The sequence below is a fragment of the Mus caroli genome, unplaced genomic scaffold, assembly GCF_978045245.1.
Source record: "Mus caroli unplaced genomic scaffold, Mus_caroli_1 scaffold_4, whole genome shotgun sequence".
In the NCBI taxonomy this organism is placed as follows: domain Eukaryota; kingdom Metazoa; phylum Chordata; class Mammalia; order Rodentia; family Muridae; genus Mus; species Mus caroli.
In genome coordinates this window covers 26,178,685-26,195,228 of record NW_028227259.1, presented here as the reverse complement: position 1 = coordinate 26,195,228, position 16,544 = coordinate 26,178,685, and the positions used below count along the sequence as shown (strand labels likewise).

Below are 16,544 nucleotides of genomic sequence, written 5' to 3'. Positions count from 1 at the left end.
TGCACTTGGGAGGCAGAGGCAGGCAGTTTTCAGAGTTCGAGGCCAGCCTGGACTACAGAATGAGTTCCAGGACAGCCAGTGCTATACAGAGACATCCTGTCTCAACCCCCCCTCCCCCAAAAAGGCCATTCTTTTGTTTAATTATATTCATTCCCTTTCAACTGGTTAATTGCTCTACTTCTGGACATGGTGTTGACTTTAATTTGCTTTGCAATATATGTGAGTGATAGGGATGAACCACAGGACAAAAATGTATACTGAACAGAAAGCTCTTGGATTACAGGTCTGTGCTAGGGCTGAGCTACACCATAAAAAGGTGTTTTTCTTTTTTCTTTTTCTTTTTCAGGAATTAACACAATCTTGAGGTTTACAATGTGACCAAATATCCTGCAGCATAGATTAACCATAATCCCTTTCTTTTAGAAATCAAGCTCTCTGACAAGTGTCCTGGTAGTTTCCAGGCATGTCTGAGTGCATCATCATGGGAACACGATGATTCCTAGGACATCAGAAATGGGGTCTTGAAACAGTTTAAAAGGCAAAAGAAACCTAAAAAGCACCAAGCCACCCCTGATCCTTATCATAAGGGATAAATTCCCCTTCCCCCTTCTCACATAATTTATGGCAAGATATCACCATTCTTGACCTTGGCTCAGTGTCCTATGTGCTGCTGAATGGAAGTGTTTATGTCCAAGGGTCAACAAACAATCCAAAGAAACACTGAATTCAGTTAAACACGGAAGGTTTATTAAATGCACACCCCATGACAGAACAACCAGGACAACAGCTGAAAACTGTATGCTAGATATTTCTTAGGGCCAGCTCCATGAAAAAAAACCACAAAGAACTCATGCACAAGGACTGGAAATGCTGCCCTTACTCAAGCCGATTTAAACATAATAGTTCATATTGACCTTGAAGTTGAAAGGTCTTATGTGAAACATATAGATGTGGAAATTTATAAGGTTAACAGACCTCAGATCTCCACTCCTTTTTCATCTTTGTTGACTGCAACAAACTGCATTATCCTCGGCTGGTTCAACTCCCTCTTAGGAGCTTTTCTTATCATGTATACCATGGCTCTGGCATTTTTAACGTCTTTGAGTCTCCAAGGTAATTTCAATGATACAGCTTCTTGTTTCAGTGTCTGGGATTCCACTTGAACTTTTGGGCTCCTCCTAAGGGCTGGCATCACTTATCCACCTCTGACCTCTGTAGCACTCTAAGTTCAGGTTGATCCACTCCACTACAGCTGCTGTTCTTGGTGATCATCCCATGGTACTGACAAATCCAATACACAAGGGTGTTCCACTCAAACTAGGTTTCACCAATAGCCTCTCATAGGCTCTCTTCATGGTGCCAAGCCTCAAATCCTTTTCATGACACCCTCAGTCCTGGGCCATCAACTACAGCTGAGGCTACACCTTCTCCAATGGTCTTCCATGATCTCTCACAATGCCAAGCATCAGCTGTTCTTCATGACACCTCATGCCTTCCAAACCAGTGCCACCTAGGTGACTCTTCCACATTACCAAGTCCAGAAGCTGCATGAAGTACAACCTTGCCTGTCTCTGAAACACAGCTTCTTTGTGCTCTAAGAAAACAATTCCCATATTTCAATTCAGTGATGCTGGTCTCTTCTTAATCATTGCTAATATCTTAGCTCCAGTTAACCCGAATGGAATGTCCCAGTAGTTCCTTCCATTCCTAAGTCTAGAGCCAGAGCCACATGGCTGAAGGTGCCGAGTTCGGCTGCTTACAGGAACTAGAACATGACCCTCTTGTACTATTACATTATCACTGGCTTTGTTTTCCAAATCCTTCACTGCCTAAGCTAGGCTATCCTGGTTCTTGCCCTGTAGATTGACCTTGAAAGGCATAGATCAACATGCCTGTCTCCTGGGATTAAAGGTGTGCATCACCATGCCTGAATCTAAATTTAGATGGGTAGAGTCTGACCCCAAGGTCCCACTTCGTTAATCTGTTATCTCCTAACATAGGATTTTGCTCCATTTCACGTCCTGGTGCCCCTTTAATACTCAAACCATGTATTTCATATTTTTCCTTTCTAAGCTTGCTATGCTTGTTAAAACTTATCTTTCTAATACTTAACCAGAGAACAAAGTCTCTGCTGGGCTTTTCTGAAACTTCCCTTGTCAATGCAATTAATCTGAGGCTCTTCAACTTAGTCTCAGGCAGACTTGTCAGTCTAGGACAAAAACTAGCCACATTCTTCATCAAAATATGACAAAAACAGTCTTTCTGCCACATTCTGAAATTCTTCTCCTTTGAAATCTCTTGGGCCAGGTCAACACAGTTCAAATCACTCCCAGCAACAAAGTCTTCCATATTCCTACTAGGATGACCCATTAAGCCACTTTTAAAGCATTCCTCTGTGTTCCAAATCCAAAGTCCCTAAATCTACATTCTTCAAATGAAAGCATGGTCAGTCCTATCCCAGCAATGCCCCATTCCCTGGTACCAACCTCTGTCTTTTTTTTTTTTCAAACCTGTGCTAGAAAGTGTTGTTTGATGCCTTCTAGATCACAGGCCTGACAGGCCCATGAAGAAGCCACTTTATCTTCTGATAAGTAAAACACTCTAGAGTCCAAATTCCTGGCTTACAACTATCTGGTAGAGCTGGTGGAAAAGCAGGAAGGGACATGCTTTCCCAAGTCCAGAACTTAGGCCACCAGAGTGAGAGCAGCCTGTCCTATGGCTGCAACACCCAGTAAAGCCCCATGACAGCACCGTCCAATCAACTGTGAAATGAATGCTGAGGAGGACATGTTGTCTCCGAGGCCAGCTGCAGAGGAAACAAGTTAAGGGAAATATATAAGCTGCAGTCTTCAGGGTCTCTTCTCCAACTTCCTCAGGCATTCAGTGAGACCTGACTGTACAAAGACAGAGACTCTTCCAGTACACTATGCTGGCCGTATCTGGGAAGGACTCCCAACTCCTCCATGTACCCACCTGACTGTCCCACTATATATACAATACAGTCACCACAAAAAAAAATAATAATTTTAATTTGGCAACATGAAACTTCTGAAAACTGGACCAGCTCCAAAAACATTAATACTAAAGTAGTCCCTTCACCAAATATATACCTGAGATTAGTTGCTCATGAAAGTTTAAAGACACCACTCCAGCATTACATGTACACTCCACCCAAGTTTAAATTGATTTTCCCTGGACAAGAGTCTTGGGATTTGGAGAAGCCAACAAGAACTCCAGGTATATTGCTGTGGGTAAGTTTGTCAGCTGTGCAGATGATCCCAGCTACAGGCCAGCCAGTTATCTAAAGAGTATGCACCTAAGGCTTTTACTGTTCAGCTCTGAGGAAGGCTTGATTCACAGTGAAGAGGTGGAACCGGAAGACAGGACAGAGATGTACAGCATTCATTCCTCCAAATCCGCCAGGCCTGACTTATGGTCTCCACAAGCAGCCGTCCACTTCCTTAGGGCTTAGGTCCTCCCTAGACTAGCTCTGATCCAGAGGAAGTATTGGGATTTTATGAGTCAGCAACTGTTCTGGTGACTCCACAGGCGCCCAGGTCTTTTGGAATAAGGACTGTGACTGGACTGGATGCATTTGCAATCCGGTTGGTCTGTGTACTTCTTGAAATGTGCCTCTTAATCTGCTTCAAGTGCCAGTCTGCTCCATCATCGAAGCCTGAAAGTGACCTAGGCCCTCTTTGTGACAGAAGTTGAGGGAACGCTCTGGAGAGGGGCCATTGGGTTGGGTGGCTACTGGGTGGGGATGTGGATGGGCAGGCACAGAGGATGGGTATGCCCTGGGGTTAAAATGACTGGCTGATCACTGAGGAGTGTATGGAGACCCTGTCTGCAGCATCACACTGTGGGGTGGGAAAGCAGATGAACCAAAAGTCATTCCTGAACTCAGAGATGGTGGTGGAGTTCCATAAAGATAGACACTGGTTGACAGTGAGTTCTGCCACTTGGGAGCTGCATCATGGTTGTCGAGATCTAGAATTTGGGGGGACACTCTGGCCTCTCCACAGATTCATCCATCTTTTCTTCTTCTGGACCAGAATTGTGTCCATCAGGAGGAACAACCTTAGCAGTCACTGCATCCATTTGAGTTGGAGGAGTTAAGGCAGAATTTAGTGACTCACAACCTTGCAGACTAGTCAGGACATTCTTCTCTGGGAAGAGGGAGCATGGAGGGTGACTCCCTGGGGGTCCACTTGGGCTTCTCTGGGAAGGGAGAGATCTCTGCCAATCAGAAAAGCCCTGTGGACATGTATAATGAGGAGTCCTCTGATAGGGGTGGTAGGAAGGCAGAGAAGAAGGCTGGTAGGTATATCTCATTCCTTGCTGAGGATGGTACCTAGGAAAGAGTCCAGGTTGGGGACCATTATCCTGGAACCCCCTGGGAGGAAAAGACTGAGGCTGTGATCCTGAGGACTTTCCTCCCATCATAGAGCCCAAGCCTTGCAAACTTGGACTCATAGAGTACTGTGTAGCTGAGTTAGAGTATTCTATGCCAGGCATGTATAAGGGAGAAAACTGGTTCACCTTGCCAGCCATCCAACCGGGATCTGTGCAAAGAGATGTAGTAGCATTCGGTCCTATGCATAGCATGGCTTCTTGCAATGTTTTACCCCTGGGGCAGATTGGCTTTTCTGGACCACTACCATCAAGGCCCTTCCCCTCTGAACTACAGGGAGATGCTTCACCAAGGACCTCATTTTCAGGTAGATTCCCCATCTCTGCCACTATGGAGAAGTCTCTCAAACAGCCTTGCACAGCTGGGCTGCTGTAGCTATTGTCCAAAGGCCAGGTGTTCTTGTTCTTTGATGTGTTAGAAGTGTCTGCAGAGTCTGAAGCATCACTATTGAGTCAGAAGTCCTCTGTTTCCCTTTCTTGTGGTGAGCTTTGCCTGGTACCGCTGGCTTGCAAGGGAGGTGCAGGGTGAAGTAGTTGTTTGAGGTATACCCCCTCTGAAGAACAAATGCTTGCTGCTTTCTCTTCATGTCCAGGCAAAGGCTCTGGGTCTTCCTCAGGCTCTTGTGTTTCAGTCATCTCCTGTGTACTCCCAGGGTTGTCCAATGCAGTCTCGGGCTCTGACACACATACTGATGACGAATGAGCTACCTTTGGAGAGGGACCAGTTATTGGGGAGGAGTGCGCTGGAGGGGGGTGGTAAGGCATACCTGGGGGAAAGACTCCGGAGGGGAGCTGCTTCATGGCAATCATTTCAGGGCTGTCCATCATGGATTCCCTACTTGTGCCCCCCGGGGCACCTGGGAGGGCCCTCTGAATCCAGGACTTGGTGCTGGAGTTGGAGGTGTCTGCAAACCCTGTCCATCAGACTTACAGGGTGGCTGCATATACCCTGAGGAAGGAACACCATGAGGTAGAAAGCTTGACTGTTTAGTCCACTGGTTTGGTGGGATAGGTAGTCTCATCACTTTCGGCCATCCATCACATGACCAATGGTATGAGGGTGGTGAGAGGGTCCTGGACCCAGGTGGGGCTTCTCAACTGGCCCCAAACATCCAGGGTTTACAGTACCATGGTTCCCATTCCAAACAGCAGGGTGTCCTCGATTTAGATACTTGTATGAATGATAAATATGACCAGGAGGAATTTCAGACCTTTCAGGAAAGTCTGGGGGTCGGGCTGGAGTCCCACCATGCCTAGAAGGAATAAATCCTGCCTGGAATGGAGCTGGTGGATACATGTTTCCAACTTGACTGTGACAATTCATCTGCCCAAGCTGTAAGGATGGGACATGTGACACCATATTGGAAAGGTCTGAAGCACTGAGCAGGGATCCCCAATGGTTACTAATTCCAACTGGAGACTGTATAGCAAAGGTTGGGTGTTGCAAGGGCTCCTCTGGGGGCACCTCTGGAATTCGAGAGGAGCCATGTAAGTTGATGGGTTCTGATCCTTGAAGAGAGCCAAACATTCCTGGTGCTGCTGGCTTCATCTGGTTTAAAAGGGATGCGTGACTAGGCACCCTACCACAATGCAGGGGGAAAGAAAAGCCTTGGCCATTTGATGTGCCGACCTCTGGAGGGAGTTGTATGGAACTGCTGCTCTGATTGTCCCCTGAGGAGGCAGCTCAGTGTGATGCGGGCAATGATTTTCCCCCATTCTTTACTGGTGGCTGTTTCCTGCTGTACCCTTCTGTGTTTCTTGAGAGAGTCCAAACATGGCTTCCACTATTTCTACCAGACTGACTCCTTATTTTTTAGCATTTTTCATCCTCTTTGATCCAAAATTCTTCATCTGTGTCTCCATCTTCACCAGGAAAGTGTTTTGTCATGGCCCAATGGAAACACTGCTCTAAATTGTCAGACATCTTGGTATATTCATTACTGTCACCATTGTATTTTCGGCAATTTTTGAACATGGTCTTCGTGACATTTACAAATTCCTCCTTGGTACAATATGAACCTCCATTTAATTTCTTCTCCATGCTTGAAATATCCATGGGGGTCTTAATAATCTGGTAATAGTTGGGGGCATAAGATTCATCCACAGGTTCCAAGAAGGGCCAGGAATTCTTGTGAGCCTTCGCCACATCTAGAACTTTTACAAGGCAGTGAAATCGTCATCCAATTCAATTGGTCTTCTTCCATTCCCTCATAGGAGAATTCAGATCCAAATGGGAAAGTTCTGGGAGTAGCTCCTTGCCTTTAGCCAATAGCCATGCTCATTCTTCCCTGAGCTTTTTCCTCTTAGCCCAGACTTCCACTGCCTTGACCTTTTTCCTCCTTTTCCTGCATTCTCTCCTCCTTTAACATCTGATCTTGCTCCTTCTTCTGCACTGCAAGAAAGATCGGTCGTTCCTCCTCCTCCCCCCTGTGCTTCTGTTTTTCTATCTTGGTGAGCATGGGAGTTTCCTCTAGCTTGATGAATTGGATGGGCAGGTGGACAGATATAAACCTGTGTTGCAGCTCTGGCTTTGTGCCCTGTGGACATTTTCCCTTCTGAGCAATCATGTTGCAGATTTCAGGCAGGAAGTCCTGCTAAGGAGCTTGTAGAGTTGCTGCTCTTGGAGAGAGGTCGGCTCTCAGGAAGCTCTCAGTAACCTGTCTCCATTCTTCTGTTAGACACAGGATCCACCAAGTACCTTGGCCTGCCCCTCCGAATCCATTTCTTTTGTGTAGGTCAGACGTCAAGGAGTTTTCTTCCTGCTTTTCACTGGATATAATCTCCTCCTGTAGTTTTTTTTTTCCTTTTGCAGGCCTTCCTCTTCTTTTGTCTGTTTTTCCAGGAACATTTGAGACATTTTTTTTTTGCCTTTCACTTTCCCTGCTCAAGGAGAGTTCTCCATTGGACCTTCCGTGTACTAGGTCTTCTTTGTACATTTGTGTCCCATAGAAGTACCAGTACAGTGCACCTGAATTGTCTTCACCTAGAGGTTCAACTCGGAGACTGTCTGCATCCAGACCCTTGAGAAGATCAAAGACATCATCTGCAACAAGCGGGTAATCACAGAGGAGATGCAGGATCTCTACTCTTGTACGCAGAGGAAGGTTTGAAAACTGGGATCTCTCAGAGGATTGGGCTTTCCTTCTTCAAGCTCACAACCTTAGTTAACTTTATCTTCCAAGTAGCTGTGGAATGTCTGAGACGTGATACCTCTTTGCTAATAGCAGCCTTGAAGCAGGCAGGCAATCAGATCACTGATAAATACCAAGTCATCTCTGTGAAGAGCTGCCTCTAACTCCTCGATCTCGAAGTTGAGCAGGCATAACGCCTTGTGAAAGAACAAGCAGAATTGTGCGATGGCTGGGACTTCCCACCAGGAGCAGAGCATGCCCATCATGGCCATGCAGCCTTCCTCTGGGCACATCTCCCTGCTGTGATTACTCACTCACTCTTGCTTGCTTCAATCTTGCTTGCTAGCTCCAACTCTGGCCATAGGGCAGCGCCTCTCACTCAGCAAATGGCAGCTCCCTCAGCTTAGCAAGAGCTCAAGCAGAGGCGGGCCAGTACAGGGGTAGTGCAATGGGGGAGTAGCTTGCAAACTCGCTCAAGCAGCCGCATGCTTGCCCCCTCCCTCAATGGCTGTCCCAACATCTGACTTAGTTATGGTTTTACTGCTGGGAACAGACACTATGACTAGGGCAAGACTTATAAAAACATTTCATTGGGGCAGGCTTACACATTCAGAGGCTCAGTCAATTATCATCAAGCATGACGGCATTCACACAGGCATGGCAAGAGCAGAGCTGAGAGTTCCACATCTTCACCCAAAGGCTGCTAGTAAAAGACCCATTTCCAGGCACCTAGGATGAGAGTATTAAGCCCACACACACATTGACATGCCTACTGCAAACAGGTCACACCTATTCCAACAATGCTACCCATCCTAATGGTGCCACTCTCTGGTACAAGAGTATACAAACCATCACAACTTGGAAGCATATTATGGCAAAAGCATGAAATAGACTGACGGCTGCCATGTAACAAATTTCCTACAGATATGGTAAGGGGGCAAGCCTTACCAGAGAGAACTTTGTATCATTAGGAAAGATGTCTGCATGATGTTAGCATGTTTATACAAGGTCCATGGCCTCAACAGGAGCACTTTCAAGGAGGACAGAGAATGTGTGTTTTACTTGAAATAAAGGGCTTCAGCACTGTGTCTCATACTGGTCGGTGCCGATTTCACCTCACTCTATCCATGCAGAGGAACCCAAGTTGTCCTCCCACCTTCCTTTTGAGCAAGGTATAGGCACAAAAAGACCAGGACACAGAGCTGGTGTCCAATTCCTCAGATATGCTCAATTATCAACAAATGTTTAAACAAATACAGTGTGGTCACTTATTATTGATAGTCTTCACATCTTACTGAGGGCACCAATTGCTTGACTACAACCAACTCTCTAAAAAGTCTGCGCCCTGGGACATATATCAAGATCAATCTGGCATGGAGGTGCATGCACACTTTCCTGTACTGAACATAGAAAGGTGGAGGTAGAAGTTTGATGTATGGTAAATTGGCCACCAAGTTCACATTGTGTTCCTGGATTTCATCTCAGGACAAGGATGTGGAGAGTCTCTGATGGCTTCTGCCTAGCCACTTGAAAGGTTCTCTGAGCTTTGGCCTCAGCACTTAATACTTCCTGCTGGGTCAGCAACACTAAAGGAAGATAAGATTGTCATCAGCACCGTATCACACTACCAACAGTGGTTATTAATCAGTTGTTCAGATGATGATACTCACTTAAATTTTTTCCTAATATGGGCTAAGGGAAACAGAGAACATAGTCCTTAGAATGGAAAGATCATTCTCACTTCTCCATCTTCCCAGAAAGAAAGACTGGAAGGGAGAGAATGGTAAGTTCTTTATAATAGAAAAGACTTGGGGGGCCTAGCAAACACAGGAGTGGATGTTCACAGTCAGCTATTGGATGTATCACAGGGCTCCCAATGGAGAAGCTAGAGAAAGTACCCAAGGAGCTAAAGGGATCTGCAACCCTATTGTTGGAACAACATGATGTACTAACCAGAACCCTGGAGCTCTTGTCTCTAGCTGCATATGTATCGAAAGATGGCCTTGTCGGCCATCAATGGAAAGAGAGGCCCATTGGACTTGCAAACTTTATATGCCCCAATATAGGGGAATGCCAGGGCCAAAAGAATGGGAATGGGTGGGTAGGGAAGTGGGGGGTGCTATGGGGGACTTTTGGGATAGTATTGGAAATGTAATTGAGGAAAATATGTAATAAAAATATAAAAAAAAATAATAATAAAAAAAAAACTCTCACACGCACACACAGACACAAGACACACACAAACAAAAAAAAAAAAAAAAAAAAAAAAAGAAAAGACTTGGTAACTGAGGCCTTTGATGTAGCGTGTGATTCGGTGTTGTTTTCTGAAACAGGGTCTCAAATACCCCATGTGGACCAAGTTAACCTTGAGCTCAGACAATTCTGCTTCCACTTTCCTATATTTGAGCTTCCAAGTGGGGCCTCCAAGTACTGTGGAAACATAACTAGTCATTGTGAGAGACCTGGATAATCTAATGCTAAGGCATGTACAGCACAGTATAGCAAAAGTCATTGATTTCTATGTCTGCCCCCTATTTCAGATAGTTGCTGTCATATGACAGCCAATCATCAACAGAGAAAACAATTTGACTCAGCAAAGTCATGGTGTCCACATTCTGTTGTGTTCTGTATGAGGTTTGTTAATCTTACAATGGTACATAAACCATTCCATGGGACCCCTCAAATTAAGGGTCAATATGCAGTTATATCTAAAATGGCCTGATCCGAACAGAGCACTGGATACTTCCCTAACTTTAAATGAACTAATTTTGTTTTTTCATTTGTTTTTGTTTGTTTGGTTGGTTTGGTTTTTGGTTTTTTTTTTCTGTCTTTATAATTTAACAAAGATAGATTTTTTGAGCTATGGCTCAGGCACAAATCCTGAGCAATGGTTCTGATCAATCAACTTTAGGGTCTGCATTTAATGAATCATTCATGTTTGACGGAAATTGGGTTTTGTGTGGTTTGTGGGGCCAAACATGAACCCAAATACAAGATGCTAGTACCTTGCCCAGTCAACTAACCTATGTCTATAGTATTACCCTATACTTTCTGCCTGCACATCCGCACCTCTGTTGAATATATTATTTATTTCATACAGAAACTCATGGTCTAGCACACAGAGGGCTATAAGCAATACTGATAGGTGAGATTGGTGCAGTGAGAAAAGCCCCCACACAATCTGATGGTCACACATTGGTGGCTCCATATTTCAGTTTCCTTTGCCAAAAGATCTCTAGAATGTTGTCAGAAGCATGATGACTGCATGTCTCCCTCCTAAGGGATCTTGAGGCAAATTTCAAATGCTAAACACAAGGCTTCATGAGTGTGGTCCCTAACACACACCCACACTGCAACCAGCCCTGAAGGCTCAACATGGATGAGATTTCATGCACCTGTATATGATTATACAGGAGTAGATTTTGGCTGCATATTCAAACTGGTATGATTTCTCACTAAGTTTTAATGGCTCCTATTGCTAATTGAGGAAAATTTAAGGTAGGATGAGATATTTCTGAGAAGGGTTTGGAAAGGAAACACAGAGTTAGATACATAGGAATTACTTAGGTGTGGCCAATCAAGCCTAGAGCAAACCCTGGCTTTGGAAGGAGGATGTGCTCAATGGCTATGCCCCAGGAAAGAGCAGCTCAGCTTCCTGTCAGTACAGGGAGAACATTAGCAGGGAACCAAAGGCTTTATGTAGTCCATGACATCAGCAGTCCCTTCTTGGACATTCTATTGTCTCCTGGAGAGTTCTAAGCAACCTCTGTGATGTCACCAGTGTTGTAGTTACAACAAGCTGACTGAGATTTCTCAGTCAGAGACTGGACATTGCAGTGATGGCCCTGCTTGCCCGACTTGGTAGACTTTTTCAGAGAACCAATGTGGATGGGAGAGAGACCAGAGAGGGGAGGAAGGATGCTGGCCTTCCATCTGAGAGTAATGAAGGACGAAGGAGGTGGACTTGGCGAATGAGGAGTAAGTCCTGGGAAGTGGATGTTGAGCTTCCTGGTAGGGGTGGCCTGAGCTGGCCTTTCTAGTAATGTGGAACTGGAGACACTGGGTAGCAAAAAAACTTCCATGGTTATCACAATTCTTGAATCATCAAGGATTTCAGAACAGTACTTTTCTATCCCCTAAGGCAGGAGTTGGCAAGGTCAAAGCTGTTAGGCTATGAACTTCAAGTCTTGACTTGCACTGGGTATTGTGGGTGTTACTTGGGGACAGAATGAGACCATCAGGAGTGACAGCGGGTCTAAGCTATGCCAGTTTGAGGGAGGGAATACCTGCACTTCAGTCCATGGCTTCTTTAAGCTCCTGTAGTTATCTGACGTTAGTCACAGGGAGAGAATGGTGCTCCAGACCATGATGTCATGTTCTCAGAACTACTCTGACCTCCTGTTTGTGACAGTTCCTACCTTACCTTTCTTTATCACCAATTGTGGGTGCCAGCCATTTCTATACTGTAAACAAAGAACAAGCAGTTGATAGACCCAGAGGGGGATTCTATTTTTATTTCTGGGATGTTTTGTGTTTCAGGGTGGAAGTTGATCAATGTGATGAACATATTCTCCCCCTGCCTGACTTATTAAGCCAATTCCTTGGCTTAGAGTAACAGGTTGGATATCTGAGCATCCACAAGATCTCAAATACTTTTAATAGTGAATTTGTAGTCTGACTTGTGAAAGCACAGGGCTCTGAAGCCAAGTTGTTCCCTGAAGAAGACATCTCTCTGGTCCTCATAAGCACGTTTAAGGGGGAATGAGGATACATCTGGCTACTTACATCACCTGATCTCTCTAGAGTGATGGTAGAACTGAGATCCACTCAGAAGAAATCTCATGCTGGGACCAATCTCTTGGTGGTGTCACTATGTTACAGGCCTTTTTCCTTCTCTTTGGTAAGTCCACACTCTTTGCATTCTCACATCAAATATTCTTGTATTCATCTACCTACAGTGGCTCACAGACAGACATCATCCCCTATACCTGTCATGAGCAAGGAGCAGTTTGAGAAGGAAGAGAACGAGCTGATCAAAGAGATCCAGCTCACTACCCAGGAGACAAATGAGCTGAGAGATCGCCTGATCTATGTGACCGAGGGATCCATGAACAAGAGGTATACGTTGCTCCATACCTGTGGTGTCATTCCGGGGTCTGCAATGCCTCCTTCATCTTATGCTTTTAAAGGGGTGGGTTCTAGGAAGCTATACCACCAGAACATAATTGGGCCTCACTTCATGCCCCTATATACTTATTAGAGGAGTGGCCACACCTGAAGTTTTGTCAGGATTAAGAAGGGAAATAGACTCTTCTGCTCCCTCCACTTGAAAAGAGGAACTTGGAATCTGAGTGAAGAACTCAGGGAAAGAGGCAGTGATGATTTCCTAGGGTTCATTTGGAAAGCCTTTGACAGGAGGTTTCTAGGTGATGTGTGTTTGTAGTTGTGTTTTTACTTGTCTCCCACGTGATTGAGTGCTGGCACCTCCAGGTAGCAGCTGGAGGGGCCTGGTCCCACATGGTTCTTCTCAGTGCTTGATTAGAATGCCTGAAGTTCATGCCTGTTCCTCTTTGTCTGTGTGCCTTATACTCTGAGGCAGTAATGTTGCATGCATTACTCTACCTCTCATTGTGTTCCCTTTGTCTCTGTCTCTCTTTCTCTTTCATTCTCTCACTCTTTGTTTCTCCATCCTGTGTATAGGTCTAAGTCTGTGAGTCTATGTGCATGCACAGGTACAGACCTGTGAATATGTTTTGTATGTTTTTATTTCTCTCCACAATTTGGAATCTAGGGGTAGGTGTTTTGGCCTGAGGATTTACTTACCTAAGAGTATCCAGGTGAGGTGGGTCCTGAGGCCTGGTAGTCCCCACTTTAAATAGCATTGCACTTTGACTATGTTGTCACATGTGTTAGTACTTTTGTATTTTGGGGGCAGATTATAAATCTGTGGTGATGTCTGGACTCATCTCCATAATTATATATAATAACTGTCTCTACAGTATTAGGTATCCAGGATTTAGAATCCCTTTTATGGAAACAGGGGAAACACCATCGCAGCTGTTTGGTGGGTAAAGACCTGTAGCCTAGACCCCTGAGAACATAACTGCTTAGTCTGCCCTTCAGACCTACTGAGTAACGCAGGGAGCCAGGGCACCCTCAATCTAGATGCCTAGCTTCTGGTGTTCAGGGGCCAGGATAGCCAGTTTCCCAAGGTTAAGAAAATCCCAGCATTTAGAATGCAGTGTGTGGTTTCCATGGCTGCAGTAGTCCAGGACCCAGCCTGAGTTCATGTGTTACTAAAAGCCTAAGTTTATGGAGTTCTGTCTTCCTGGGGCCAGGCCCTACCACAGGCCAAATGGACACTATAAAGAACTGAAATTAAAGGAGAAGGAGATCATGACATTCCTACATGAATTAGAGAACAAGAACATGGAGGCCCGAGAGAACAAGCAGGAGCTCATGAAGGAGATAAATTTCTATCGGTAAGTACTTGTCTGGGAGGCCAACACTTGTGAAATGGCCATTTCTGCCTTCCTTTGTTTCTGGTCGGGAGACTGCAGGTCTGGTTCTATACTTTATGCTTTTTAGGCATCAGTGTCCCTTGGATTTTTGGACTCAGTTTTCCTAGGTCTCTAGGAGACTGTTACCACTGCCAGTGTTCTCCAGGCATCCTCAGGAGCCTCTAAACAGACAAGTGATTCAGATCATCAGAAGGTTATTATGTTGTACTGGGCCTGTGGGGCTCAGGCAGGGTTTTACAGAGCTAAGTGAGGTGTAACATGAGGATAGAACGCCCTCCCTTTGGTTCTAATGACTACCCTGATTGTAGTTGCACCCTACTAATTGGTATTGTCCCAATGCATGGGCTGTCATGAGTAGATGGAGATCCCTGTTTCTTTTGGAAAAACATGGACCCTTTTGGTGTTTGGACTGCAGCACAAATTTCTTCTTCCATGAAATGGCTATTTGCTGTTTGTACAGCTGTCATGGATGTATCCTGGTGGATTGTATTAGGTCTTCACAGGAATCAGGGTACTTGTCAGGTTAATGGGACCTGTAAGTAGAAATGGGAGGAGGAGGCTGCAGGAACTTACCATGCAGAGTGTGTTTCCAGTAACCTGCACAGCCGGCTCCTGCTGGAGAAGAATCTTATAAAGAAGCAGTTGGCAATATTGCAGCAGGAGAAGAAGGAAGTACTGGCTGATTGGGCCGTCATTCGTCAATGTTTGATGGAGTTGAACCTGAGTGGTACAGAAGAACAGGAGAAGACCAACAACCTGGAGACTAAAGAACATCAGGTAGGGACAAACAATTCGGCCAGGCTATGACTATCTGATAATTGGCACAATAGAATCTATCTTTGCTTCCTCCCACCAACTTTCTAATCCATACTTCCAAGCAGCCGCCCTCCTCATGGAATGTAGCTGTTCTTTGCTCTTTTTTCACACAAGTATTCTGGGAAGTTAGCCTCTTGTGAGACTCTGAATTAGCCTCTTTGGAGGCACTATTATCACTGGCAAGTGAACCTTTCAACTCTGCTTTAGTCTTCTGTCCACTCAGGGTGACAGGTGAATAACATGTCACATTCTTGCATGCATGTCTTCAGATAGGTGGAATGCTATGTGGAGGTTTGAGTGAATTCTGGGTCCTATCTGCAGATTTCATATCAGTAATTTCAGTTTGAATATTAATGTTGACTGTACAGTAAAGATGAGGTACTGGGAGATAAAGGTCTGACAGCTGCCATGCCTTTCCCCACCATTCCTGTGTCTTAGTAACTGCCTTCCGTTCCCAGGTCTCAGAAACTGCTAGAGAGCTGGGATTGGCCACAGCTAAAGAAGAGACCATCTTGCAAAATGCGTTGTCATGCCAGGAGGCCCCTGCTGACCCTGATTTCCAGCATCCAGAATCTTCCTCAGATGAATCTTCCTCAGATGAATCTCTTTATATCACATGTCCTGAGTGGGAATAGGCCGTAACTAGGAAGCCATGGCTGATTCAGGGTGTTATTGCCTTTTCTCTTCAGATAATTCCTCTTGGCAGAGAACGGAGGTGACTGCACTGCTAACAAATGTCCAAGAGCAGTAACAGGCTATAGGTCTGTGCTGCTAAAAGTGAAGAAAAAAGATGAACAATAATTTTTTTATAGTTTTGTTTGAAGTTTTCATTTTTTGTTCTTAGAGTTGTTGATATTTTATTTAGAAGTTATATGTTCTTATTCTTTTATTTCATTGTTTATTTTTGCCTTTATCTCTATATTAATTGAAATTGTAAAACCTATTTTTTAAAAATTCTATTTCTTATGCAAAAAATGGATTTGCAAGTCGTGACTTTTGAGACCATCTTCCTTATTCAGGTTTTCTATCCCCTGCTGTAGACCTAGAACTCACATCCAGAGATGGATTTTGTAAGTTCAAGACAGCCAGGGCTATATAGTAAAGTCATAGCCACCTAGGGGTATACAAGGTGATGAACTTTTGTGTATCAATAATTTTATTTACCCCATGGACACACACTTGGTGATGTAATCACTGCCATACTGCATCCATGGTGTCATGAATTCTCATACTCCTAACATATAGCACTGTGTAACACACATTCATTCATGATCCTGTGAACCAGATACTGAGGAATATACAATCATTGTTCTAGAGCTGCTGAGGATATAAACACATTCAGAAAGGAATACAAAATAAATCAGGAAGGCCAGAGCCATATGCCTCAGTTTACTTGCAACAGAGCATCAGTGATTGAGGCGAACAATAGCTTCCCTTTGGTTCTGGCCTGAAAAGGTCAGAGCCATTAACTGGGAGAAAGTTCAGGGGTCGTCCCTCCTGAAAGGGAGGGATGTCTAAACATGGCTTTCTGTGAGCCAGAGTTTTTCCTTGTTTCTAGTCAAGAGTTAATATTTACCCGGAGAGGAAAATGTCCTTGGGTCTGCAGATAACAGTTTCTTCTTGTGAAGTTTGTTCTCTTTCTGAGGAAATGACTCCAAAAATG

General features: G+C 44.7%; 1 protein-coding gene across 1 annotated transcript; it reads left to right on the top strand.

Moving 5' to 3' along the window:
• Positions 1–11,358: 11,358 nt before the first annotated feature.
• LOC147005052 (disks large homolog 5-like) lies at positions 11,359–15,516 on the top strand. Its single transcript, XM_085836140.1, has 5 exons — positions 11,359–11,522; positions 12,503–12,662; positions 13,883–14,026; positions 14,659–14,842; positions 15,340–15,516. Exons 1-5 carry the CDS (start codon positions 11,384–11,386, stop codon positions 15,514–15,516), a joined length of 804 nt encoding a protein of 267 aa, XP_085692266.1. The 5' UTR covers positions 11,359–11,383.
• Positions 15,517–16,544: the final 1,028 nt, after the last annotated feature.